This window comes from Salvia splendens, chromosome 21 (assembly GCF_004379255.2).
Source record: "Salvia splendens isolate huo1 chromosome 21, SspV2, whole genome shotgun sequence".
In the NCBI taxonomy this organism is placed as follows: domain Eukaryota; kingdom Viridiplantae; phylum Streptophyta; class Magnoliopsida; order Lamiales; family Lamiaceae; genus Salvia; species Salvia splendens.
The window spans coordinates 26,461,984-26,489,200 of NC_056052.1; the positions used below are offsets into that span (position 1 = coordinate 26,461,984).

At 35.1% G+C, this 27,217-nt stretch overlaps 5 protein-coding genes across 7 annotated transcripts; 2 read left to right on the plus strand and 3 right to left on the minus strand.

Annotated features, from left to right (window-relative positions):
- The first annotated feature begins 12,525 nt into the window (after nucleotides 1-12,525).
- On the plus strand, nucleotides 12,526-14,649 carry LOC121784558. Of its 3 annotated transcripts, none has more exons than XM_042182721.1 (5): nucleotides 12,526-12,971; nucleotides 13,152-13,202; nucleotides 13,586-13,719; nucleotides 13,901-14,001; nucleotides 14,117-14,259. In XM_042182721.1, the coding sequence occupies exons 1-5, from the start codon at nucleotides 12,624-12,626 to the stop codon at nucleotides 14,125-14,127; spliced, it is 645 nt and encodes a 214-aa protein (XP_042038655.1). In that variant the 5' UTR covers nucleotides 12,526-12,623; the 3' UTR covers nucleotides 14,128-14,259. The 3 variants fall into 3 exon arrangements, with proteins under 3 accessions (XP_042038655.1, XP_042038653.1, XP_042038654.1); XM_042182719.1 differs by having other exon boundaries at nucleotides 12,527-12,971; nucleotides 14,106-14,649; XM_042182720.1 differs by having other exon boundaries at nucleotides 12,527-12,971; nucleotides 14,163-14,649.
- A 516-nt stretch (nucleotides 14,650-15,165) lies between these two features.
- LOC121784445 (somatic embryogenesis receptor kinase 5-like) lies at nucleotides 15,166-15,894 on the minus strand. Its single transcript, XM_042182579.1, has 3 exons — nucleotides 15,661-15,894; nucleotides 15,359-15,559; nucleotides 15,166-15,294 (listed from the first exon to the last, which is right to left on the minus strand). The coding sequence occupies exons 1-3, from the start codon at nucleotides 15,892-15,894 to the stop codon at nucleotides 15,166-15,168; spliced, it is 564 nt and encodes a 187-aa protein (XP_042038513.1).
- Nucleotides 15,895-15,902: 8 nt separating this feature from the next.
- Nucleotides 15,903-16,619, minus strand: LOC121784446 (wall-associated receptor kinase-like 21). Its single transcript, XM_042182581.1, has one exon. The coding sequence runs from the start codon at nucleotides 16,617-16,619 to the stop codon at nucleotides 16,068-16,070; it is 552 nt and encodes a 183-aa protein (XP_042038515.1). The 3' UTR covers nucleotides 15,903-16,067.
- Nucleotides 16,620-16,781: 162 nt separating this feature from the next.
- Nucleotides 16,782-17,737, minus strand: LOC121784447 (the record flags this gene model as incomplete). The annotated part of the gene is made up of 1 exon (XM_042182582.1): nucleotides 16,782-17,737. A coding segment is annotated over one exon (609 nt), but the record flags the coding sequence as incomplete, so codon positions are not given.
- A 2,806-nt stretch (nucleotides 17,738-20,543) lies between these two features.
- On the plus strand, nucleotides 20,544-24,433 carry LOC121783809 (violaxanthin de-epoxidase, chloroplastic-like). The gene is made up of 6 exons (XM_042181987.1): nucleotides 20,544-20,680; nucleotides 21,874-22,142; nucleotides 22,223-22,389; nucleotides 22,486-22,582; nucleotides 22,676-23,067; nucleotides 23,767-24,433. The coding sequence occupies exons 2-6, from the start codon at nucleotides 21,882-21,884 to the stop codon at nucleotides 24,278-24,280; spliced, it is 1,431 nt and encodes a 476-aa protein (XP_042037921.1). The 5' UTR covers nucleotides 20,544-20,680; nucleotides 21,874-21,881; the 3' UTR covers nucleotides 24,281-24,433.
- The last annotated feature ends 2,784 nt before the right edge of the window (nucleotides 24,434-27,217 follow it).

Sequence of the window (27,217 nt, forward strand, 5' to 3'; positions counted from 1 at the left end):
AATTAGAAATATTTGAAATATTTTCTACTTTTTTTCATTTTGTCCTACACAATTAAAAAGGCTCATAACTTTTTCCATTTAAAAAGGAACATACCATTGTTAGGCCCATATAATTAGTTTGTTTTGGAAGAGCCCAAGTATTATTTTTAAAGAGCTCATATGATTTAATTAAGTTAGATGTTAGTCAAATTCTGGTCGATCTCATAAAGTTTGAAAATAGAATATTAAATTAATAAATTTCAACATTTTTCAATTGTCTCATACAAAATGATTTCTTTTGATGATGCTAAAAATGATGTTGTTTGACTAAAATAATTTTTTTCTTTTTGTTAATTTCTTTCTTTTTTATTTGAACCGAACAATAAGATATGCATTTGATTCCATACATTTTAATAGTTTAATTAATAATCTATTAAGTCTTGCACGCACGCTCAATGCACATAAGTTTTCCGCAACTACTAATTAAACATGCATAAATACGTTAAATTTTTGTCATAAAAAATTCTCGATTAGTCTCATTAAACAATAATATTACCTTTGTAAGCTACTTAATAGTCTCACTAAACAATAATATTATATCTAAATGAAAACCACTTTTCACCAAAGGGGTTGTAGCCTACTAGCCTTCACTTTTGCGAAATAAAATGAATTCACATATACTCTTCTTTAAATGATTGATTGATATTCAAGCACAGCACACGGATTAGGTAAAAATGAAATTTAAAAGCAATAATTATTGTAACTTTTTATCATGCTACCGTTCGTATACTCTTGTCTATATCCCTAACAGATACATACAAAAGCATATAATTTGAGATTTTAACTTTTATTCCCATGAAATAAGGATGTGATTATCCCTAACAACTACTTATATTTGACCAAATTTAAATTTCATTATATGAATATGATCCATAAATAACAAGAAATGTTGTGTTCCAAAGGCATTGAAAGAAGCTACTTTCGAAAACAATAATCAACAAACTCCTTCAGATAATCGGTCTTTTTTTCCTCGGCGATGACTCTCCATTTCCTGAAAAGGTATACATGTAGAAAAGATTGGTATGATAAGGTAAGGATTGATTGCACTAAATTCTAGTTAAAATATTTGCACTAATATGTACTAAATAATGTTTTACAAAATATTTGTTTGCACTAATCATATAAAGAAAAATATTAAGATGCAATGTTATTTTATTGAATGGAAATACTTTGTAGAGATGATGAAAACTTCATAAATTTACCATATCCATTTCCATTTCCATTTCCATTTGAAGTAATGAAGATGCGTAAATGGGGGTCGAGAGGAAGGCCGACATCCTCGTACCTCTTGTCATACAATGAGTACCTATATTTCATATTTGATTTAATAAGAATTAAGACAGAGTTCACTAAAAAGGTAAGTAAATATTAGAATAGTAAATTTTGAATACCTTTCACCATTGTTGTAGCAGCCTGAACTGTACCTATGTAGACCTCGACCAAATTTGGAATTCCAACTTTGGTTATTTGGAGTTGTCTCATCTTGAGAAGCCACTTTCCTCTATACAATAAATGTACATATGTACAATGAATAAAATATGAATGTAACATAAAAATGTAGTGGTGAAACACTCGCATAGGAATTGGAGAGATTTTTTCAAAAGCCAGTCTGTTACAGGCTAATGAGAACTTATTCCAAAGACTAGTTTATCAAGATAAATTTAATCCAGAAAAAGTTTTTTTCATTGAAATTGTATACATCAGACAAATTATGTATAAAGTCGTACCTTCAACGACGATGATGAGGGAGCGTTAGAACCACTCGCATAGAAGCCACTTGTTGTATTCATTTGATATGGACTTCCTTGAGTAGTACTAACCGGTCTATGTAACACATAAGTTAGGTTTAGTTCAAAGATAAGCTAAACATCAACATGCTATATATAGATATATGAATAGATATACATACAAATGATTTGGTGAGAGTGATTAATATCGATTGAGAATGACACATTTACAAAGTTTAGTTAATATGACTACCTTAGTTGTTAATATAATTAGTTTTGCACGCACATGCACGCTCTTGCACATATGTTTTCGCGAATTTGCACATAAAAAGTTCGCGAATAAAGCTCAAGGGTTCGAATCCTATTACCGGTGAACTATCCGCAAACTTGGTACCTAATTGGAATAGGAGATACAATAGTTGTGACAATGTTTTGCATTTGTTGTGCCGGATAACTATGTTGGCCTGCAATGTCATTTAATAAACCAGACATCGAGCTTTCATACAATGCCTGTATGCACAAATAAGCGAATTATAGAAACAAGTTTTTTGTTTAAACAACTTTATAATGATATAAAATGAGATTAATCCTATTATAGTTAATTAGCATTTTTACCTTGTGTGTTGATGTGGCAGGGTTTGTCCAATTATTGGAGATGTCAAAGCCATTGGGTGTGCTCAGTGGATATGAAAAACCTTGGGAACTCGTTGGCCTACATTAATAATATAACATGAGGACTTAATCTTAGTTCTCATTTATTCAATTAATATTTTGTGTCACACAAGAATATTACCGTGCGGAATCCAAATCCCCAAGCGTCATTTCAGTGTTTTGAGCACGAGGCGCCGAATAAGCATTGTGTTTGTCGGTATTTCCCATTGCATCAATTCCCGAGCTTTCAAATGGTACCTATCATAAACATGGAGAAATTTGTTTAATCCAAATTCTCAACTGTCATTCAGTATTTTAAGCACGAGGCACAGAATAAGCATTGTGTATGTCAGTATTTACCATTGCATCAATTCCCAAGCTTTCAAATGGTACCTATCATAAATATGGAGAAATTTGTTTAGTTATATAAGTTACTATAATATGGTAAAATTTGTTTATGATATAAGTTATGATATACGATAAAACAGACACAAAATCCCACTCAAACATAAGGATTTATATATACAAAACACGTACACAAACATATACATACATGATGTGACACACAACATTTCACATACAACACACATAACATAAGGATTTATATATTTCTTACAAGCGCTTGTGAGGATCCAATTTGCACCCCTCTATTTGTAGATGAAGATCTTAAAATTTGAAATTCAGGATGCATATTTGACAATGATATGTCGTATTTATTCATCATCTCATCATAGTGTGCTTCTTCACCGGCCATCGTTGCAGTATTAAATGGTTGATTCGCTTGATATCTATTATAAAATCAAAATGAAATAGGTTAGTTAACAATTTTAATAGTTTCAATTTGACTATTATGGGATAATTGAGAAGTGAATAAAAGAATTTATAATTTATATAGCAATGGTCCCTATATGTAGAAGCAAGAGAGCACTTACATCTGTTGATCAAATGATTGTAAATAACCATAGGCAGCAGAGAGATCTAAATTTCCTCCGTGAAATTGTGACAGCATTTCCCCCTTCTCATAATTAGAACATTAAATTCATCACAATGCTTAATATTTAATTTTTCATCAAAAAACAAATATATAAATCCATGTGGAAATAGACAAAGGATTATTAAAAATTTACCTGTAATGGACCTCCTGAAAATTGTGTCTGCCTGCTTTGTGAAAAATTTGGTGCACCCTCAAAATTTGAAGTTTGATACTGACTTATTTGAGGGATGCTACAAATTTATTTAAATAATTAGATGTATGAATAATACTATTTTATAGATATTATTTATACACATAATTGAAAACTGCGAATAATTATTAACTTATATTTTTGTTATTAATTACCTGTATCTTGATTCTCTTTCAACAAAGATATCTTGTGAAGATCCTTGCTTCATTATTTCTGAGAATACTATATATATATACAAAACAAGTTATAAAATGTTATACAGAAGAGTCGAATTCTAAGTCATGACCAATGTGAGAAAAAATTTTCTATGTAATATAACGTATAGTAATATAAAATAAACTAAATTAAAAAACAATAACTTCAATTTATTTTAAATTTAAAAACAAAAACTATTTTTGTAGAAATTGTGTGATACTTTTAGGAATTCATACAACATCAACAATTAATATCTATATTAAAACAATCCATCTTAAAGTAAAATACATGTCTTTTTTTTGTTGTTGAAAATAATCAAACTGAAAAGTGCGGATTAAATATCATGAATACGAAGTATTTATTAAAGCTACACCGTTCTTAACACGCGAGTCTTACACTTTTGGATTACACACAAACTTATTAAATTGATCAACACGCATCAAAAACCGACAATTCGCTACACGACAACGCCTATATGAGTAAATTAAATATCATATATATGAAGTATTTATTGAAGCTACACCGTTCTTAACACGTCTTACACTTTTGGATTAAATACGAACTTATTAAACTGAACATGCATCAAAAAGCGACAAAATTCATCTGCTCGCTACACGACAACGCCAAACATAATAAACATTAATTACTTAAAATGCACATCTATAGATCTCATCAAGATGCTTACTATTACACTTCAAAACCCTAAATAAAACAACATTGGATCTACCTAAAATTGAAAATCAGCATCTACAATCTCATCACGAAACAACATTAATAAATCATCGAATAATTGCTGCACAACAACGAATTATAATAATAAACATTAATATGCTTCAAACTAATAGACTTCAAATCCACTTTTAATAATCAAAATGAACACTTTCAAAATTATTACACTTAAACTATCATCTCATCAAATAGAATCAACAATTCAACAAATAATTACTACACAAATAACAGAATAAAATAAACATTAATAATTCAAAATTCGTGAGACTTGTAGACTTCAAATCTACTGAATAATCAAAATTGGATCTACAAACCACATGTACAAACTGAGATATAATTAAAGTAAGCATGCATAAATTAACACAACATTCAAATTGAAATCAACCAATACCTTTGTAAAGCAACTTAGTGTTGATTTATTTAAAACTCTTCAAGTCCCCAAATAGTCTCACAAAACAAGAATTTTATAGAGTATCACTTTTGCGAAATAAAGTGAATTCACATTTACACTTTGTTAAATAATTTGGAGATATTAAACACAGCACGGATTAGGTAAAAATGAAACTAAAAAGAAATAATTAATAAATTTTTCATGCTACCGTTTGTGTAATATGGTCAGTATAATTTATGGGTATCCACAAATACATACAATAGCATTTAATTTTGTAATTTGAAATTTAAATTTTATTCCCATGAAAATAAGTAAGTGATTATCTCTAACACCTACCTTATATTTGCCCAAAATGGAAGGGCTATTAAAGTGAAATTATTTGAAATATTTCGGCTTTTTTTTTCATTTTGTACTACAGTTTAAAAGCCCAATAACTTTAAAAGGCATACATATAACTTTCATGAGCCCAATATTATTTGAAATGAGCCCATATATTAACCAAATAATTTATTTATTTGGAGCCCAAATATAGTAGTTTCAAAATCGTAAAACTTAAAATCAATTTATCTGGATTAAACTATTAAACCTCTCCAAAATAATCGTCACGTTTACACTTTATATATTTATAAATTAAAATTATTATTCCATCCACAATTAATAGTCAATAATCTTGTTTTTATTTTGAATGACAAAAAATATCAGTTTCCATTCCAAATAGTATGATCCATTATTTGTATTTCTTCTGCTACGTTTTCTATGTACTAAATCAATATTTAACTAATAATATAGAAATCATTTCTCACTCTAATGCTTTAATAATTTTATATTGAAATTCATAATTATTATTTTTATATTCTATGTGGATATGTATCCGTAAAAATGTTTTTTGTTTTGATTTGGTTAATTTGTGATAGAAGTACTCCAATAAAGTAGAGTGACACTGATACTTGATTTTTCAAAAAATTTAATTGTAAGATTTTTCGAAAAGAATGATAATTCCATTGTTGTAAAAGTTAAGAACACAAAGGCCTGAAAACAGAGGAATTCCACTGCAATGAACTATTAGTCCAGAGCTTTTGTTCTAGCGGCAAAGAGCTTAGACATTATTGTATGAGGCGCCAAGTTCGAGTCCTCTTGACATCAGTCCTAATTTCCTATTAAACCTCTCCAACCAACATAATTATCTCCCCATGCACAATTAACAGTCAATAATCTTGTTTTTTTATTTTTATTTGTTCACAAAAATTATACTTTTTATTAGTACGGTCCACTATTTGGTCTCTTTCTTCTACTTTTTCTTTATATTCATCATTTAGTATCTCTCTAATATTTAATTAATTATTTTTTATATTTTTAAAGTGGATATGAATCTGTAGAAAAAAGTTTTTAGTTTTGATTTGGTTAATACTTGCAACAAATTTAGAATCTATTCAGTCAAAATTTATGGTTAGACGACCGATATTATAGAAAAATTCCACAATAATAATGTAATTAAAAATTAAATTAATTTTAAATGATTCTCTCCTCACTTTTATTCTTTTACCATGTAATTCATTGCATGTGAATTTATTAATTTAGGATAGAGGGAACTAATTAGTGATTCTTGATATTTTTTTAAAATTTTAAGATTTTTGCGAAATGAAAGATAATTCCAATGTTGTGAAAGTGGAGAAGACAGGGAAAATCGGGTTTATGGGGCACTTTACACTAAAGATTACGTAAATGTACCCATTTTGTTATTTATTCCAAAAATGGGAAAAACGCCAACCACATTGGCGTTTCTATTAGTAAAAACGCCAACCTCATTGGCGTTTATCTTCGCGTCGTATTGGAGGTGTATTTTCGCCAAATACAGCGGCGGTAAAAAACGCCAACTTCATTGGCGTGTTTTAAGCTAAAACGCCAATGTAGTTGGCGTGTTTAATTAATAAAACGCCAATGCAGTAGGCGTATTTACTAATAAAAACGCCACTGAGGTTGGCGTGTTATTCTTAAAAACGTCAATTTGAGCGGCGTGTTTCTGTTGAACCATATCCTTATCAGATCTCCCCCAACATCGCGACCCTAAACACTTTCCCTCCCCAAAACGCGAAAACCCTTCCCAAACGCATAAAAACCTTTCGCTCGGGTCGACCCGGTGGTGGATTTAAGCGTGGATATTTTGAATTTGGCTAATTCTTTCAACCATTAGTCCTTCTAATCGGTTAGTCTATCAAATTTTAGACTCATTCTTCTAAACATTAGTCTTCCAATATTTGATTGATTGTTGTGATAATATATATTGTAGTGTAATTAATATAATAGTTTGACCAATTATTATGGGTACACTAATATTTTGATGGATTATTATGATAGTATATATTTTAATGGAAATATTTTGACCAATTGTTATGCTATTATATGTTATAGTATATTTTATGGATTGTTATGATAATACATATTGTAGTGTATTTAATAGAATTATTTTGTCAATTTTTTGGCTGACTCTACATAATGATGAATGTAAAAATAATACATATTTATTTGTGTTTTACATTATTGCAGATAGTATGACGTGGTGTGTCAATTTATATTGGGGTGGAAAGATAATTCCCGGAGCAGTTATTTCGTATGATCCTCCTTTTGCTAAAGGATTCATTATGTTGGATGAAACAATTTCGTACGATGACCTTGTGGAAAAAATTTGTGAAAGGATGGGGATAAGCATATATGAAAACAATATTCAAATAATATGGAAACGTACTATATGCTTTGGATCCGGAGTCACGTTTATAGGTGTTCAACTAGAAGAAGTATGCATACAACTAATGTTTAGTGAGAGTATGGTTATTGGAGGTGTAATTGAATTATATGTTGAGTATTCGGCAATTACTCAACATCATAGTCATCATGTCATAAGTTATGATGCGGGTACGTCAACGAGAGCCCAAGAACCATATTTTGCTGCAACACAAGATTTTGATGTTGGTACGTCTACGAGAGCCGAAGAACCATATTTAGCTGCAACACAAGATTTTGAAGCTGGAGGCGTGCATTTAGGGGATCGTGACAATTGTGATGTGGTGGAGGACATAATAGGTCCTGATAAAGCCGACTTTCTTGATCCACAATCACCTTATAATTCTGAAGATTCCGACACGGTTAGTACAGACTCAGATGGTGATCCGTCGGATGATGAACAATTTGTTGCTTCAAGACCATCCATTCCACTTGGAGAAACAGCAGTTGGAGAAACATCAGTTGGTGGAAGGGCAGTTGGAGGAAGAGTAGTTCCACAGTTCCCACAGCCTGGAATCAACTACTTTCGCACCTTACCAGGTCCATATGATAGTTTTGATCCCAAAAACTTTGAGCGTGATGATCCCAGTGTGCATTATTGGAGTGAAAAGGATCCTACCAATGTCGGTTTGCATACTAAATTTAGAACGAAGTTGGAATTGAAGGCAGCTGTGACTCATTGGCATTTGGAAAAAATCCGACAATATACAGTTGTTGAAAGTAAAGGAAAGAGATGGCATGCAGTTTGTAAGTGGCCACAGGGAAATCCGAAAGATACGTCCTTACCTAAATGTTTGTGGGAGTGCCGAGCAACACTGAGGAAGCATGATGAACACTGGCAAATTAGAGTGTTCAGCACTGCTCATACTTGCATGGGGGATCGTAACTATAATGGCCACGCTAATCTTTCGTCGGGTATGATAGCGTTGAGTGTTCGCCATCAGATAGAAAACGATCCTTGCTACAAGGTAAAAGCAATTGTGGCGGATATTGAAAATAGATTTCATGTCAAAGTTAGTTACAAGAAAGCATGGTATGCTCGGAGGACAGCGATTGAGCTTGTATACGGTGGATGGGAGTGGTCGTTCAAAGTTTTACCAGCTTATTTGAATGAAGTGCAAAGACAAAATCCTGGCACAATTGTGGAATGGATGCACGATGACATATTAAGCAATGGTATGAACAAGGTATTCAAGTACGTATTCTGGGCTTTTGGACCAGCTGTGGAGGCTTTTCAACTATGCAAACCAGTTTTAACGGTTGATGGAACTCATCTACGTGGACGATGTCGAGGTAAAATTCTTATTGCCGTTGGATTTGATGCTAATAAGAAATGTTTGCCTGTTGCATATGCCATTGTTGATGAGGAAACCAAAGAAAGTTGGAATTGGTTTATGGAACGCATTAGACTTCATGTAGCAAAGCATGAAATATGTGTCATATCTGATAGGCATGTGGGAATCATAGATGCAATGAATTCTCCCATATGGAAAGAAGAACCCAATGTGGGTCATCACAGATTTTGCTTGGTACATGTTAGAAAGAATGTTTTGCAGAATCACAAAGGTATCATGGTCAAAAGACTTGTTTGGAAAATTGGTATTGCTACCAAGAAGCGCAAGTTTAAGATCAGACGTCGTTTACTTCGAAACGTCAACAACGAGGCTTTGCAGTACCTTGATGCCGTGGAGTTAGAAAAATGGAATCTGGCGTATGACAAACACAAAAGATGGGGTGAGGTTTCCACTAATATGGTGGAATCTTACAACAATGTGTTGAGAGGCGCAAGACAACTCCCAATTAAAGCTTGCATTGATATGATATTCTGGAGGACAATAGAATGGTTCAATGACCGGTCAATTGCATCAACACAGTGTGCCACACCACTTACCCCGTGGGCGCATGAAAAGGTGTGCAAAAATGATGCAAAAGGTCAATTGCATAATGTGAGAGCACCCAACACAATTGCAGGGCATTATGTGGTTCGAACAAAGCGTCGAATTGGTGGAAAGGGCGCTAATAAGTGGAAGGTAAAGTACTTGGACTCGCACTGCAAATGTCAAAAGTGGCAGATGTGGAGACTTCCATGTTCACATGCAGCGGCAGTTGCGCGTTTTAGAAACGACAACATGCTGTCGCTTGTTGATCCCGTATACCGCACAAGTGTTTGGGTACACCAATATTCTACGGTGTTCAATCCACCCAGACACCAAGATTATTGGGCCGTGCCTGAATGGACTTTGCAATGTTCACGAGCTCAGTTAATGCCTAAAAGTCGCGGTCGATACCGTACTACTAGGATTCCTAATCAGATGGATGTCCGTGAAGCTGACCAGCCACGAGCCCGACGCCGATGTAAACATTGCCGTCAACCAGGTCACGACAGGCGCAACTGCCCGAATGCTCATTCAAGGATGGATACTCAGTTGGTAGATGATGCCGCTGACGATTTTATGCATCCACCTCCACCAAGGATGGATACTCAGTTGATAGATGATGCCGCTGACGATTCTTTGCCTCCACCTCCACCAAGATATGCAGTTCGAGGTCGTCATTCTGTCAGTCACACTGATGATGTCGATCACGATTTTATGCCTCCACCTCCACCAAGATCTGCAGTTCGAGGTCGTCACTCTGTCAGCCACACTGGTGGTACAGGCGAACACATCGGTCTCAGTGATGTCCCACATTCTCCACCTCGGTCTTCTGTGCGAGACGAATATTTTGGGGTTGATTTAGAGAATGTCGTTGTGCGAGAGACTCCTCCGTCTAGACTCTCAACCGCCAGAATCGGGAAGGGGATCCGTAGCTTTTTTACGCGGAAAAGGCGAGACAATTGAACGTATGCATTGTGTAATATTGGATTTCTGTATTTAGCAAGATTTGGACTAATGTATAGGGTAATATTTGTATGTACTTATATATTGAATAATGATGAAATGATTAAAAACTCTAACTGTGGGAGCGTTTTTTATAGGACACGCCGATGTGAGTGGCGTGTTTAAAGAGACGCCTACTTAATTGGCTTCTTTTCACTTTAAAACGCCAACGTGAATGGCGTGTTATTGCTGAAACACGCCAACGGGACTGGCGTGTTTGTTCAAAATGTCCGCTTTCGGCGTAGAAAAAACGAGCAAAGAAAAAACTAATTTAAAAACGCCAATGGCGTTGGCGTTTTTAAATAACAGCCATTTTAAAAGCCATTTCCTTCAACTCAGATGCGTCCGGTATGAATCCTAGAAAATCCAAACACCTGTCCATCCAATGTCCCGCTTCCGTCGGGGGGATGTAAGCTGTCAGAGCCTCTCCATCAACTTTCAGGCCCCATAAGACCTCGACGTCTTCCAGTGTCACAGTCGCTTCACCGACTGGAAAGTGAAACGTGTGAGTCTCTGGCCTCCAACGTTCAATCAGAGCTGTGATAAGATGGTGGTCAATGTCTTTTGGTTTACCACACCTTAATATACCCCCAAACCCCATCTGGTCCACTATTGCCAAGACATATTGATTGATGGGAACATCCCAAATTATTCCTTCATATCGTCGGCAACGTACATATTCGGATTGAACTCCTGCCCATATATTGTTAGAGACGTGTTGTCTCTGAAAATATAATACAGATGGATCCGCAGGACCACATGCAAGCCGACGACGAGAGGTTGAAGATGATGCCATAATTTACCTACATAATTCAAATTCAACAATAACCAACCATAACATTTAATCCAATTTCATAAACCAAATTCAACAATAACCAACCATAAACCATTTCAATAATTAGATACAATTTAATCCAATATCACAAAATTGAACACCAACATCAAATAAGCAAGTTACACAACATTGCACATTCAAAATCATAAACCAATTCACCTACACAAAATTAACAATTTCAATTAACAATTCGCCCAACCTACCAATTTCAATTTTGCCTAACCTAACATTTTCAATTTGTCCAATTTCAATTTGACAAACCTAACAATATAAACAAATTTAACAATCTAAACTAATCAACATACATCAACCAAAACCCACATAAATCAAAACAATTTGCCCAATTTTTTAGCTATAAAAACCCTAGGGTTTAGGTTTATAATCAAATTTATACACAAATTAACTTAAACCCAACACAATCCAACATAATAATCAACAATAATATCATTCAACCAATCCAAAATGCATAATATTTCTACTCAATTCACAACCCATTACAAACCCTAGCTATCCACCAATTACTATAATAATGTAAAAGGTAAGCATACTAACCGAATAAAATAGATGAATTTGGGAGAGAATAGCACCGATTGATGAATGTATGCCGAAATCACGGAGAGAAGGCGCGCAGCTGGAGAAATCGCGACGGCTGTGTGTTGTGAGGTTTTCGCGATTTGGGGGAGGAACGCCTGGTATATCAGTCTGATTAAACACGCCACTCAGGTTGGCGTTTTTAATGATTAAGTAAATACGCCACTCGGGTTGGCGTCTTTTAGAAAAACGCCAATATGTTCGGCGTTTCAACAAAAATAACACGCCATTTACAAATGCGTTTTTTTATTTACACACGCCAACCAAGTTGGCGTGTTTTATCGTAATTACAATCCGAGAGCATACACCCAAAATACGGTATAAAACGCCATCATCGTTGGCGTATTTACCTTAAAACACGCCAATGACGTTGGCGTATTTACTAATAAAAACGCCAATGTGGTTGGCGTTTTTCCCATTTGTGGAATAGATAACAAAATGGGTACATTTACGTAACATTTAGTGTAAACTCCCCCATAAACCCGAATTTCCCGGAGAAGACAGGCCTAAAATCAGAGGAATTCCACTGCAATGAATTGTTGTACTCTCCGCTACTAAAATAGTTCCATTTTTCCAGCTCATTTCCACTATCTGTGTTTTCAAAGCCATTTCCCACCGCCGGCAATGAAACCCTCCGGCGGCTCACTAACAGCCGCCCCTCAATTTTCTCTTCCAAAGGCGCCTCAATTTTGGATCCAGAACGGCGTTTTCCGCCTCACGGCGGACCTGAAACCGCTCAGACGGCGGCGGTTCAGTCTCAGAGTTTTGTGCAGATCGGGAAATTCGAGTGGCACGACGGCGCCGTTGCCGCATACTTCTCAATTTGGGGATTTGGCGTCGGAGACGCAGAGCGGAGTTGAATCGTTGAGTTTTCAAGTGAGAAGCCCTTTTTCTCCACCTAATTTGACTCCGCGCCCTAGATTGAGCTTGGGCGATCAGGCTTTTTTGCTCCTTACCTTCATCGGTTGCACGGTAATTTGCTTTCGGTTACGCAAATTAATTTCGTTTTCGATTGTTTGGACTCGGTATTGTGATTGTTTTTGTTTTACTTCAAATATTTAATTTGTTTATTTTGCATCTTTATTGTGTGTATAATTAATTTTTGATTTTGTTCTGTATGAGATGAAATATTGTTAAATTGATGATTTGCAGACTTCTGTTGCATTCGCTTGCCTTGTTGCCGCAGCTGTGCCAACGCTATTTGTAAGTATAATTGTATTCTCTTTCTCTCTCAATCTCTTTGGAATGATGATATATTGCTTGGGTTTATTTGGACTTTTATTATGATATGGTGATGCAGTAAGACAAGAAGTGCGTTGTGAATAAAATTTGAAGAAGTTGCTTTCTAAAACGATAATCTTTTGGGACAAATTAGTGTGCTCTTATGATTTTGGTTATGGTAAGGATCCAAGTTCCATGTAATTGGTTTGGTGGTATATCTTACTTGTGGCTGTATTGCTAAGTTTGAAAAACAATAGAGAAATCATCTTAGATTGCAGGGAAATTAAAAGTAAAAGATATAAGTAACCGCTCAAGACTAAGAAAGACTGGACTTTATGGATTCATTTACTTTCCTTTTGCTGTAGGCAATGCGAAGGGCTGCTATATCTCTTTCAAAATTAGCTGATACTGCACGTGAGGAGCTCCCCAGTACAATGGCAGCTGTCAGGCTGTCTGGGATGGAAATCAGTGATCTCACACTGGAATTGAGTGACTTGAGGTATTTAAACATTTTCATTTCTCCTGACGAGTAGTTCACTGGTAATGATCCAGTCTTCCTAGTTCTTTGGGTGGATAAATTAGTTGAAGTATTTAGAATATGTCATAGGATTGATAGAATTGGTAGTTGTTAGAAGCTGTGAAAGGTCTTCTAAATATGTGCTGCTTCATCTGTTTCTCAGCCAAGAAATAACAGACGGGGTCAACAAGTCTGCTCAAGTAGTGCAAGCAGCCGAAGCAGGAGCTCGTCAAATAGGTTCACTTGCTCGCGAACAAACAATGGGTAAGACACTCAATTCATTTTCTTCTCAGTTAACAAAATGAGGCATTTTTATGCATATTAAACATTCTTGAATAAACGAAATAATTGTACTTTATGTAAAAAAGCCATGATTCAGGAAAGAGCTAGCCTGCCTATCATCTCACTACAACCGGTTGTGGCAGGGGCTGCAAAGAAGACTTCTCGTGTTGTTGGTAAAGCAGCCAAAACTTTCTTGAACTACATATCGCCAGGCGAACACAGCTCAGCTGATGAATACGAGACAGAAAGTTGATAGCTTCAGTCGATACGTAGTCTGCTGGCTTATCAATGTATGTGACTGGCATTGTGGTACGTGACATGAGCACCCGAACACGCTTGCAATTTCCCTCTGGATCAGATCATAATGCAAAATAAAGACTTGTGTAGCATTCTCTGGTGTAAATACGAAACTATCTTTCCGTGATTAGGAAATTAGTTTAAGTGGAGTTTATAGTCACGATCTATTTGAAAACCTCTACCTGAAATGCTTAGATCATGTCATGCACTCATGCTGGAGTTAGCATTTAGTCTAAAGTGCAATCTTGCTTGTATTGATCCACATGGATCCAGTTGAAGGACCCTAAATTTGTACCACTTTTTTGAATTTAAAGTTTTAAGCTTAACTCCAAATGGATTGGTTCATATCATATTTTTTGTCCTTACCATGATATTTCAGCTTAAAATCCTAGTTCTACTCCATGGTGGAGGGCTTATTTGTTTTATTTTCTAAATATCTACTTTTCCATTTGTACCTCGTCTGGGGTACAAAATGTCATTCGCCATGGATGTATGATGGAGGTCTTTAGGTTTGAATCCTTGGGATTTGTTATTGTTATACAATTTCTGGATGATGTTTATGACCATCTTTATCATTTTGTGAGGTTGTTGCTGTAAGTTCCTTTAATCAGTTGAGGATTGAGTTCAAACTGAGAAATCATCAAATCAATCCTTGTTTTTTCTGAAAACAAAGGGACGATGGAAGGTACGAAAAGTTTACTCTCTTGCTAAAATATACATGTAACAGGAGTGCTGAGAAAACCCGGCTCTCGGGCTTCATGGTCACTAATTCAGTGTATTTACGTCACGTCTTTCTATTATTTGTATGAAGCATCTCTACTAAAGGCTTGAAAAAACTTCATCTTTGGATCACACATGAATCACTTCTGGTGATTTCGAGGGTGTTGCTTCAAATGAACTCTTTTCCCTTTGTCTCTGCAAGCCAACCAAGTGCCTCGTTAGTGATTTCGTATTCCAAATAACATACACACCTACATACTGGCAATGCATATATATGAATGTTTACGTAGCAATGGATGCATAACTTGAATATTGTACTAACCATTTGCAGCTGTGTGTTTTTCAAAGCCTTCTCGAGCTCTTCTACAACCTCATCTACGCTTGGGCGGCCGGTGCTGGAACTTGCCACACAGAGCACTGCTAATTGCAGTATGGACTTAAAATCTACCATCACAATATTTCCTTTCATCTTAAGATCTTGAAAATCTGCTAGTGGCCGTTTTTGCTTGTTCACATCTTTTGCCTGCATCATTTTCATATTCTTAATCCCCTTTTCTAGATGCAATTTTTTTTGTGTGTGTGCAGATTTGAGACCATCATATATGGCTACAGTGATGAAAGAACCTTCCTGGTGAGCTGGTCTCTTGCGTCCAGATCGAGCTCGATGACCCTCTGCCCGGATAAGAGCTGCAGCATGACAATGCCAAAACTGTAGATGTCGCTGGCACTGGTTAGTTTGGCATTGCTCATATATTCAGGATCCATATATCCTATCGTTCCTCGAACATCGGTAAACACTTTGCTCTCTTCCATACCTATCATCCTAGCCAGACCAAAATCAGACAGCTTTGCTTGCATATCATGAGTGAGAAGAATGTTTGTCAGCTGTCAAAACAAGAACCCACAATCAACACAATTTCATATTGAACTGATCGACGTGATCGTGTAAAAATCGCTTTGAAACAGGTTAGTTGGTTCTCACCTTGATGTCTCTATGAACGATGCATCCACTCGTGTGGTGATGAAGATACCTAAGAGCCAACGCGCATTCCCTCAGGATTCTCACTCGGTCCTCCCACATTAGGACAGTGTCCTTCCCTGCACATTCGAACGGTCATGAGCAAGATGAATGATGTTTCCAAGAGCAAAAACAGAAAAACGAGAAATGACGTACGTAGAAGATGATGAGCAAGGTTCCCGTGAGGGCAGTACTCGTACACGAGGTACTGCTCCCCATCCTCTATGCAGCAGCCAAAGAGACATACGAGATTCGGATGCCTGACCCTCGAAAGGCCCTCTATTTCCCGGGTGAACGAATCAGACGTGTTGCTCTTGTATATCTGCTTGATTGCCACCAACTGCCCACTGGGAAGTACACCCTTGTAAACCAGGCCTGCACTGCCTCTTCCTAAGCACTTCTTCTTGCCTCCGTGGTTTATCGCACTGTCAATCTCCGCCTTTGAGAATTTGTAGAGGCCAGGGATATCCGGCACGCCTTTTGTTTCTGGTGATTTCCTCTTCTTTTGCTTTTCATTCTTGGTTACGTATTTTATCAGCGTTATGATTGCAGCTAAGCCGATCATGGCCAGAACCACTGCTAGTAGAGCTTCAGCCACACCATCTGATCACAATTCACACGCAAACACACACATTTTTCTTTATATTGAGTCAAATGAGTCATACTTAATAGATCATAAAAAAACTAGAAATTTAGTGATGTTTCACTCACAACTTATCTTGATGTAGTTATGAGGCGCTGCAAGAAAGAAGACATGTTTCAAGTCAGACCATGAGACAGAGAGAGGTACTTTTTTTTTGTTATTTACAAAATTGATAAGAAGACGTTTATAGAATGCGTAATTTAGTGGTCACACATTTGGCAAATGAACAACTTAAATACACATTCCACGAATGTGTAATTTAAACATGCATTTGCCAAATGCATAACTCACTTATATTGAATGGGAATACACATCAAATGAGTTGCGCATTTGGCAAATGTGTGTTTGAGTTATGCTTCCTGAGAATGCGTATTTTAATCACGCATTTCCCAAATGCATGATTACTCAATGACGCATTCTAGGAATGCGTTTTATCGATTTTGTAAATATAGCCGAGAGTGGGAGAGCCAACCTGGACCAGCCAAAGCAGGCAAGCATCTCTCAAAATCATCAGAGGCACCATTCTTCTTCCCAGCAATAACTGAGACCATAAGGCCAACGAGACAAGTAGCTCTCTCTGTATCATTCCCCTTCACATCCAGACTTTCCATCATCGTATCCAACGCCGTTGATATCTTCTTCGTGCAAATCCCACAGGCTTCGTCGTAAGAGGCGAAGCTGGAGCACTGGCTTGTGACATTCGGGTCGATGTCCGAGAGCTTCAGCATTGAGCACTTGCCACTCCCATAGTAGAAATTGTTGAAGCCACAGCTTTCGATCGACATGTTGGGCTGTAGCTGAAAGGGTGCACGAGTGCAGTCGGTCCACTGATCTTGGCTGAGGAAGATGGTCCCCGATGAGCTGTTTTTTGCGACGAGAGCTAATGCATGCGCGTACACGATGAGAGCTTCTTGGCAGCAGCTGGTGCGGGGGGAGATGTTCCAGTCGCTTACGCTCTCTTTAACGCCATTGCATCCACCTAAAGGTCTGTACGGATATGGAGTGAAGTCCAACGTGCAAGCTGCAAGTGTAAGTGCATTTTATTTGATCAGAACATTTAGTAGAGAGAAAAAGCAAGAATCATAAGATTAAATTGGATAAAATGATAAATCGAGAACAAATCTTGATCATGCTCAATGATGGTAATCGGATTATTAAACTCATAAGTAGCAACTGTGGACATAACAGGTTAATCATGTTTCTTGTGCTCGGTTTTAGTAACGGAATAATGAGTAATGTGGCTCTCTTGGTTAGATGTGGATAAAACAAGAAAAATGAATAGGAGAAACCAAAGTCTTAGTGAATGGTGTGAAAGGGTACAACATAGAGAAGTACAGGGGTTGATAAATCACATGGGTTTGGTTGTTATTGCATCGTCTTGATAATGATCCAACTTGTTAAGGCTAACTCGAACACGATTTGGTAAGAAAACCTATAACCCGAATATGAACTTGTTAGTGATATGATTCTGTATTTGCAAACTTGATAACACACGACAACCACGTTGAATAATAACATGAAATGATTCATACATGTTTTATGGTAGATATACCCTGATAGTGTGGTGGTGGCGGCGAAAGCGGCAGCTGTGAAAACAATGAATGGATGTTTCTTATGAATTTGAAAATATAAACACAATCCTAACTCTAATAATGTTCTATGTCCCATGTAAAACGATTAATTTCTTTTGGGCATGAGAGTTAAGAAAGTGATGTTTATCGAGTTAAGTAGGAGATAACTATGGCAGATAAAATAACATATGAACAAGAAAAGACAATAAAATAGACAGAGTATAAGAGTTAATTTTTTTCAAAGGAAATGCATAATTTACCTTGAGACATCTAAAAAGAAATGCTACAAATCAATTATTTTACAACTAATGAAGTAAATAATTATAATGCTAATAACTTTGATTATCAATTGATTTATCTAAACTCGGCCTAAATCCGAAATTATCATATGTTTATTAGGTCCGATAAGGAGTAAGATTTAATAATACCCCATTAATTTTGAGTGCGTTTATGTCGTATTTTTTGTTGAAAATTGTCAACCTTGCAGGGACTACTAATTCAGATTATGACATGGTTCCTACGTAGAAATACGAAAATCGAGAAAATAAGATGAAACAAATTTAAAGAACCTGAATAAGAAAATGATGGTAGTGAAATGGCTAAAACACAAAGCAAAGTCCTTTGAAAGAGAGAATGAAGTCGAAACTTCATCAAGCACTGCCATCCGATTTCCATCTTTATGTGAAAATTCGATATTGCATTACAAAATTGCTTGAAATTTTCAAAAGATAATTATTTTCATATTTCTATAAGTAAGAATTTCTTTTGTAAACAAAGTAAGCCATGCACACATTTATAGGTGGCTTCTTCCTCATTTCAACCGAAGAGAGATTCGAATATTCTTTTTTTTTCTTCTCTTTTTTCTTTTTTATGCTTCGGACTTTGCAACCTTGTTCTTGAAATTATCTTTTTGGCATCGATCTGCTGTTTTTTGGTTGGTATAATAGAAACATTAATCAATTTAATCTTCAATATTGGTGCCTATATGAAAAGAAAAAAAAATATTCCTAGTATAAATTTTGTTTTAAGACAAAAGTTTTATTGTATTTTAAGTTCTCAAAATCAGGTACAGTGTCTTCCTCATAGTTCTTTGTGATGATTCTGATAATCTTTAGAGAATACTCCTATTAGATAGGTGCACTTGATAAAAGTAATATAAACATTTTGTACAATGAAGGGTTTTTTTCCAAAAAAATTAATATGAGTATAAATAATTGGACCATTTCTATAACGAAAAACTTTCCAAAAAATGTTTAAACGACCCTGATTTTAATAAAAATCATTAGTACAATTCTATAAGCGAAAAAAATGCACTCATAGAGTCACTCTTCCTATGTTGTGGCAACAAATAACACCTATATAACATCAATTTTTTTCTTAAATTGATAATCTATAATTCTATATATTTCATTTGAGAATTATACTGTATTGTGTATTTTACAATTGAACTTGAACATGTGACGAAGATATTAGAATATAGAAAGTGTACTCATCATAGTACTATTAACTAGAAAGTTGGTTTATAAAAATATGTTTAGTAGGGTAGATAACTCATTTAAGGATGAAATTTTATGAAAAAAATGACATTTTAAAGCAATCTGTCATTACAAGTAAATAACAAATTAGTGATCAAGTTTCCGAGTAGGAATCAACACTCAAAACAGAATTAGCGTTAAGAACAACTAACAAGAAAAGTAATTAATGGTAATTTCTTAGGTCATGATTTATATTGTCACAACGACATTGGTACCTATGTTGACTAATTTCTTGATTTCATTACATTTGGATGAATATCAATAAGTTCGACACATTTTTAATATAAAATTATTAAAATATAAAAGAAATATGATAAAAATAATTAAAATATTTGGTAAATGATTCTCATATAATTATAGAGGGAGAAACTTATCGAATTAAAATGAAAAAACAAGACTAATAGTTGTGGATGAAAGAAGTATATACATGTCACAACTTCTTAGTGATGCCGTTAGTGGCTTAGGGCAATGACAGCCGAGTCCGTGTAGGGAAAAACACTTCAATCTAAACCGTTTACATTATTCATGTGATTAATTAAGACTATTTCACCTGGATTAAAAGAAAATTAGTACTTAATACTAACTCATAACAACTATTTCTTTTATCTTAAAAATTTTTTATAATTATTTTTATAATAGCAATAAGAATATTAACGTAATATAATTTCAACGTATGGTCGAAAATTGAATAAGTTTCCATAAAAACCCCACCTATCATTTATCAACGTTGCAGGGCTCATAATCAGAAGACCCCTTATCCTATCAAACTCCACACGTCACCTATTTTCCCCTTCCAAATTTTTAACTCTAATCTTTTTCTCTTTCACCACTCAATGCCCAAAAAATAGGATGGCCATTCTCGTTTCACATGTTCAAGGTTTTTGGGCTCTCTCTCTCTGCTCTTTTCTTTCTACATTTGGTTTTGTCTTAGTTTGCACTATTAAGAAGTATTGGCATTTCTCAATTCTCATATTTAGCACAGTTTATATGTTTATTAAGTGTGAAAACTCATTTTAGTTTGAGGGGTTGTGAGAGATTGTGCAATTTGGCATTTAGTTGGTTAAAAATTGATTCTTGCTGAAAAAAATTGTCTCTTTGAGAATCCCAAGTGATTAAGTGAGGGGTTTTGACTGAAATACAATGAAATTCTGTTTTTTGACACTTTTGTGTTTTTGCTTTAGTAATTAGTAGTGTACATATATATTTCAAGAATTGATAACGCATAATCCCAATATAGCAAGTTTGAGGGGTTGTGAGAGATTGTGCAATGGTGACATTTAGTTTGATTAAAATTTTTTTCTTTAAGAATCCCAAGAGATGCAGTGAGGGTTTTGAGTGAAATACCATGAAATTCTGCTTCTCAAGTGCTTAATCTGAAATTAGCATATAATATAGAAAATCCATTATTAGATACCCGCAGCCGTTTACTTGAAAGATACACTTTATTAGCTGTTATATTCATGAAAGATGAAAGCTTCATTGAAAATGTCAATGAATCAAGGCGGAAAGATTCATGATTCTCTTCAAGGAATATACAGTTGGATTCTGCTTGGTGTGGGGGGAATCTATGAAATATGAAAATATTTTTTTTTTCAAATACTCCCTCTAAGAATGTTAGTTGAGTGTGTTGTAAATGGAGAAATGACCCACTTGTATGGATTTGAACTATAGTTCAGGATGCTTGAGTTACTTTATTTTTTTGTATTTGTAGAGCTCATGATTTGTGTTTATGCTATTGTGTCTTCTGTATTTGGAATAATATCTAGATTATCTTAACTGTCGTTGCAAATGAAAATATGTTCGAGAGAGTTGCTGATTGGCATTAAATAGTTCATGTGAGAATCATCCTTCAATCTAAAACTATGATGAAATTCATATGCCAATGGAGTATTACTATGCTTGGATCTATATGAAAAGAAATCATGATTTGTATTGCAATGCTATATCACAAACAATACTGGTATATACATGGACTTTTGATGATGAATTTGGTAAAACATTCATGTTTGACATGTTAGAAGCATCTCTAACATGATTGCTCTAACTAAGTTAGTGTTCGGCTTTCATCAGCGTGAGCCATGGCTTTTCCGCTATACTCAGGAGTGCTTTCCAATGGTGAAAGCAAACTATTGCATGATAAATCGAAGCTAGCTAGTTGTGAAAGATATGGCTGCAGTAGAGCTGATCTCAACGGCAATCTACTTGCAATAAGAGTAGGTTCGGGTAAATGGAGCCACCGGTGCCTGAAGTTGTTAAATACTACTCATCAGTTTCGTGAAGGGTTGGGGCCGAGACAGTCACCTTCAAGCTGTAGAGGGATTAGCACAATTATAGCTGAGGTGATGAGTCCACTTCTTGATGTGTTCTCAAAGAGTTGTTGCCATTGCTTCTGTGTTTCACACATTCTTGTTATGTATAGGTGAAGAAGAAACTGTGTTTCCCGGAGGTGGCTAATCTTGATTTTTGGAAGAAACGGAGCTATGTTGAGGGAGCAGCGGTGGTAGTAACGTTAGCACTGATGATGAGTCCCTCGGCTCAAGCTGTGGACGCATTGAAAACTTGTACTTGCTTACTCAAGGAGTGTAGGTAACCCGAAATTGAAATTTTGAGCACATAGTAGTGACAATAGTACGACTATGCCATTTCGTGTCTTATAATTTGATACAATGATGTTGGGTGCAGAATCGAGCTTGCAAAGTGCATCGCGAATCCATCTTGTGCTGCTAACGTCGCGTGTCTCAACACGTGCAACAACAGGCCGGACGAGACTGAATGCCAGGTAACTCGAACGTTTGCCATAGATACGAATGCCTTAAGCTTTTCATAGATCTAAAAAGTAGGTTTGAGGTTTTCTGATCATTGTGTATCACAGATAAAGTGCGGAGATTTGTTTGCAAACAGCGTTGTGGACGAGTTCAATGACTGTGCAGTCTCGCGGAAGAAGTGCGTGCCTCAAAAATCTGATCTAGGCGACTTCCCCGCGCCAGATCCGGCCCTTCTAGTCCAGAACTTCAACATGAATGATTTCAACGGGAAGTGGTTCATAAGCAGCGGTTTGAATCCCACATTCGACACTTTTGACTGCCAACTACACGAGTTCCACACTGAGGGGAACAAGCTTGTGGCGAACTTGACATGGCGTGTCAAGACTCCAGACACGGGCTTCTTCACCCGAACAGCAGTTCAGAACTTCGTCCAAGATCCTAAATATCCGGGGATATTGTACAACCACGACAATGAGTATCTTCACTACCAAGATGACTGGTAACTTCTGCAGTCTTGCTTACGCTCATTGCTCAAATTTTTGCATTGCGTAACATATACCCCCTTCGTTCCACGATAATTGGCAACACGCCAATATCGTTCGGCACAATGTTAAGTTAGCTATAAGGCACTTGTTGATAGAGGTGGCAAATTTAGCTACACATTTATAGACTTGAGATAAAATAGACCGGGTCGGTTAAATGGATTGGCCCAATAATCAGCTCAGGAGTTTAGGGTCGACCCGGCCAAGAAAAATCATAACCTGATCGGCCCCGACTGACCGACCATTTTGATACCTACTTTATAGTGCTCTCATTACTGGTGATTCTGATGTGTTGGCTTAGCAGCAGAGTGGTTACTGTCAAAGGACAAATGTCTCAAGTTCGAGTTTAACGTATTTGTTAGTATGCCTTGAATCTGTGTAGTTTCCCGCTAGTCAAACGGGGTCTATGCTATGTTTCTGTTTTATGCCCTAATTGTTATATTGAGTCTAGCCCGTCATCCGTGTGCCTTTTTATATAGAAGTAGGGCACACAATTCTAGAATCCGAAAACAATTTGAATACAATCTGTTCTCCGTTTCATGTCCTTGGACGTAGCCAAACCACGTAAATCTGTGTCTCTTTACGTTTCTGTTTGTTTCGATTACACAATTGCTCTATTTTGTCACAACAATATTGATTCTGAATCGTTTGAGCAGGTACATTCTCTCAGCCCAGGTGGAAAACAAACCGGATGACTACATATTCGTCTACTACCGCGGCCGGAACGACGCGTGGGACGGCTACGGCGGCGCAGTAATCTACACCCGGAGCGCGGTTCTGCCCGAGAGCATCGTGCCTCGGCTGGAGAAGGCGGCGAAGAGCGTCGGCCGCGACCTGAGCCAGTTCATCAAGACGGACAACACATGCGGGCCCGAGCCCCCCCTAGTGGAGCGGCTGGAGAAGACGGTGGAGGAGGGCGAGGGGATCGTCGCGAGGGAGGTCGAGGAGATCGAGCAGGAGGTCGAGCAGGAAGTCGAGAGGGCGAAGGAGACGGAGAGGACGTTGTTCGAGAGGTTGGCGGAAGGGTTCCAAGAGCTGATCAAAGACAAGGATTACTTCTTGCAAGAGCTGAGTAAGGAAGAGATGGATTTGTTGAATGATATGAAAATGGAAGCAAGTGAGGTGGAGAAGCTCTTTGGAAGAGCTTTGCCTTTGAGAAAACTGAGGTGAATGTGTTGTATAGTGAAAGAATGAAAGAAAGATACATTGATTTTATTAGTAGTACCATTTTATGCAAAGACTCATGTATAGCTCATACATGATTCTATAGAGAAATATCATGCTACATTAACATAGTTATCATTTAATTTACATTTAGTATAATTTTTGCATTTTATATGATAAATTTGATTTTAATACATTAAAAATTATTGTCGGACTTTTGTAATCTTACGAAGTTCATAAAAATCAAAGCATGATTTATTATTTAAATATTTATTTAACATTATAAAGAAATAAAATCGAATTTTTAATATAGATAATTAATAATATTTCTTAGATACTATATACTACAATATAAATAACGCTAATAAGTACTACTAAGCGATAGAAATTAATCGTAATAATATTTTGGGCCTCTCACTATTCTTGGACTTGGATGGGGGTCCATCACCTAAGTCACATTTTTTTAGTTGAGATTTGGTTTAGATGTAGTTTTATTAAACTAAAAATCAAGTACTCCATGGTTATGGTTGATTATTCCATAAATAAGGTATATAGTTTTATTAAACTCCTCCAATATTAAGTAAAAATGTTCACTGGGGTTCACTACTTATAATGTCTTCATTTTTAACGAATATTATCAAAGGATCGTGAGGCACCCTATATAGAAATACTAATGATAGTAAATGTGGATAGCATAAAACTAAACACATGTATACTATATTAACTAGTATTAACACTCGTGCTATGCACGGGACATGTGGATTTCAAATAATGAATACAAAATATAATAAATATATAGAAAATAAGAATTCAAAGCAATGTAAAGATTTTAAAAAAAACAGAAATGTACTTATCTTGTCTCACTCTAAATGAAAAATTTACTACTCTCTAATGAATGAAACATTTATGCAATTTTGATTTATAATCTAAGTGGAGTAAAAATAAATAAAATTAATGACAAAAAGAAGACATGTGACTAATGATAAAAAAGTATGAGTTAATTAGAATAAGATATACAAATAAAGAAAATATATGTGAGTAAAGATGTTTATTAACAGTGCTATGCAAGTCATTAATCCAAATAAAAGGTAAATTAATATATAAATTTAATAGCTTAATTTGAAAAAAAAAATATTTTGAAAAATATATATGGAATATTAAACATATCCACATTAAATATATGAATAATTTAAATCATAAAAATTTAAAACTTATTTGAGAAGTCAAGTTAGAAAATTTGTATTATCCAATAATCACATTTTAGTTGACTATTTATTTCTTTCGTTTAATGTCACACCATAGCATAACTTGATATACGGAGTACATGGCCAAAGAATAAATGATTCTTTTTATATCCGAAAGAATAAATTTCTTACTTCCCACCACATATACGTATAAAAAGTAAATTATCACTTAAAATAACGATAATATTTTATGCATCTTGTTTGTTTTGAATAATGTGACAATTTACACTACTCTTTATATTAAGAAGTTATACAAACTTTATAAGTTAGATTTAATTTTAAATATATATAATTTCATCTTATTCCGTAGTTTAATATATAAACTTAGTAGTATTGTTTAATTAATTAGAGGCGAATTAAAATATAATAATTAAAAACTTTAATTGAGTAAATATATGATGAAAATTGTAAACATTACATATTTGTATTGTCGTTTAGTTTGTGAATCAATTCGGAGAAAAAGTATTGCAAGAAAAAGTATTGCAATAAAGGATTAAATTTCAATTTTAACCTAAATAAATGGAAGTCAAACTAAACTGTCTAGCACAATTCCAATTTTAACCCAAATATACGGCTAATTAATATATAAATTTTAATAACTTACTTATAAAAAAAAGTTAATGATAGTGCTCTATTTAAATGTATTTTAAAACTTCTTCAAGAAATTAGCATTTTGAACCATTATTTGTCAAATTGTTTTTGCCTTCAAAAATTGTTTTTGGATAGAAGACACTTCATTTTTCCATTTTCTCTTCAAAAAAGCATCAAGATCTTTTCACCCAACTTTCACTTTAGATTAGGATAGATTTGTTCACTTTGCCCATAATTATGGTGTTGTAATTTGACAAAGTTGGTGCGGCGGAAATCATGGTGGAAAATGTTTCTTTTAAGAGGGAATCATGGTGGAAAATGATGATGCAAAAGTCTTCTAATCTTTTTTCATTGTTTGATTTTAATATTCTTCTATGTACTTTCCCAAAAGTTCAATAATTTCTTGATCATCTATAAATTAAGGTAGATAAATTACATTAATTTTAGTCACCAGAGTAAGAATAATTTCATATGATACTCACTTCCTTCCTTTCTTGAAAAATAATTTCATTTTATTATTTTGGCTTGTTTATCAAAATTAATCTACTTTCATATTTGAAAATATTTCATTACACATTAAATTACTAGTGATGTAAAGTCAAATACGACTTTAACTATTTTCTTTTATCTCTTTTATAGTATTTTTCAAATTACGCATTCAAATTTGTAATATACCCAAAGTTCCTTTTTTAGAGGAGAGAAAAAATATTTATTTATTTATTTGACTGATTAAGTTATTTGAAAGAGAGGCGATCAACAATCAACACCCTTTATATGACGGCAAATTAAACACTACACTCTTCCAAGATAATTTCCTTTTTTTTCCATTTTATTAAATCATTATTCACAAATATTTAATTGAATAATAAAAAATGCCTAGATCTAGCTAGTGGAGTAGTGCCGTGACCCAGACCTAAAAGAAAACGACCAAGAAGTGCCTTCACACATTGGTAACCATTACAATATTAAATAAATACAAAAAGTACATTTTTAATGTCAACAATTAGTCACTAAAGTGTGCGTTGTTTGACTCCTCATCACTTGTTGTGCTCACACTTGCACACATTCCAATTGTGTACCTAATTTGTCTTAACCAAACGATAATTAT

What these genes read in the sequence shown, in the direction of transcription:
- LOC121784558 (XM_042182719.1), top strand. Translation starts at nt 12,624, where the DNA reads ATGAAACCCTCCGGCGGCTCACTAACAGCCGCCCCTCAATTTTCTCTT. An exon ending in CTGGAATTGAGTGACTTGAG is followed by an intron (nt 13,720 to 13,900) that starts GTATTTAAACAT and finishes TCTGTTTCTCAG; the next exon opens with CCAAGAAATAACAGACGGGG. An exon ending in TGCTCGCGAACAAACAATGG is followed by an intron (nt 14,002 to 14,105) that starts GTAAGACACTCA and finishes TATGTAAAAAAG; the next exon opens with CCATGATTCAGGAAAGAGCT.
- LOC121784445 (XM_042182579.1), bottom strand. Translation starts at nt 15,894, where the DNA reads ATGCAAGCAAAGCTGTCTGATTTTGGTCTGGCTAGGATGATAGGTATG. An exon ending in GAGACCAGCTCACCAGGAAG is followed by an intron (nt 15,560 to 15,660) that starts GTTCTTTCATCA and finishes AAAATGATGCAG; the next exon opens with GCAAAAGATGTGAACAAGCA. An exon ending in AAAACACACAGCTGCAAATG is followed by an intron (nt 15,295 to 15,358) that starts GTTAGTACAATA and finishes ATGCATTGCCAG; the next exon opens with TATGTAGGTGTGTATGTTAT.
- LOC121784446 (XM_042182581.1), bottom strand. Translation starts at nt 16,619, where the DNA reads ATGATCGGCTTAGCTGCAATCATAACGCTGATAAAATACGTAACCAAG.
- LOC121783809 (XM_042181987.1), top strand. Translation starts at nt 21,882, where the DNA reads ATGGCTTTTCCGCTATACTCAGGAGTGCTTTCCAATGGTGAAAGCAAA. An exon ending in TGCTTACTCAAGGAGTGTAG is followed by an intron (nt 22,390 to 22,485) that starts GTAACCCGAAAT and finishes TGTTGGGTGCAG; the next exon opens with AATCGAGCTTGCAAAGTGCA. An exon ending in CTTCACTACCAAGATGACTG is followed by an intron (nt 23,068 to 23,766) that starts GTAACTTCTGCA and finishes TCGTTTGAGCAG; the next exon opens with GTACATTCTCTCAGCCCAGG.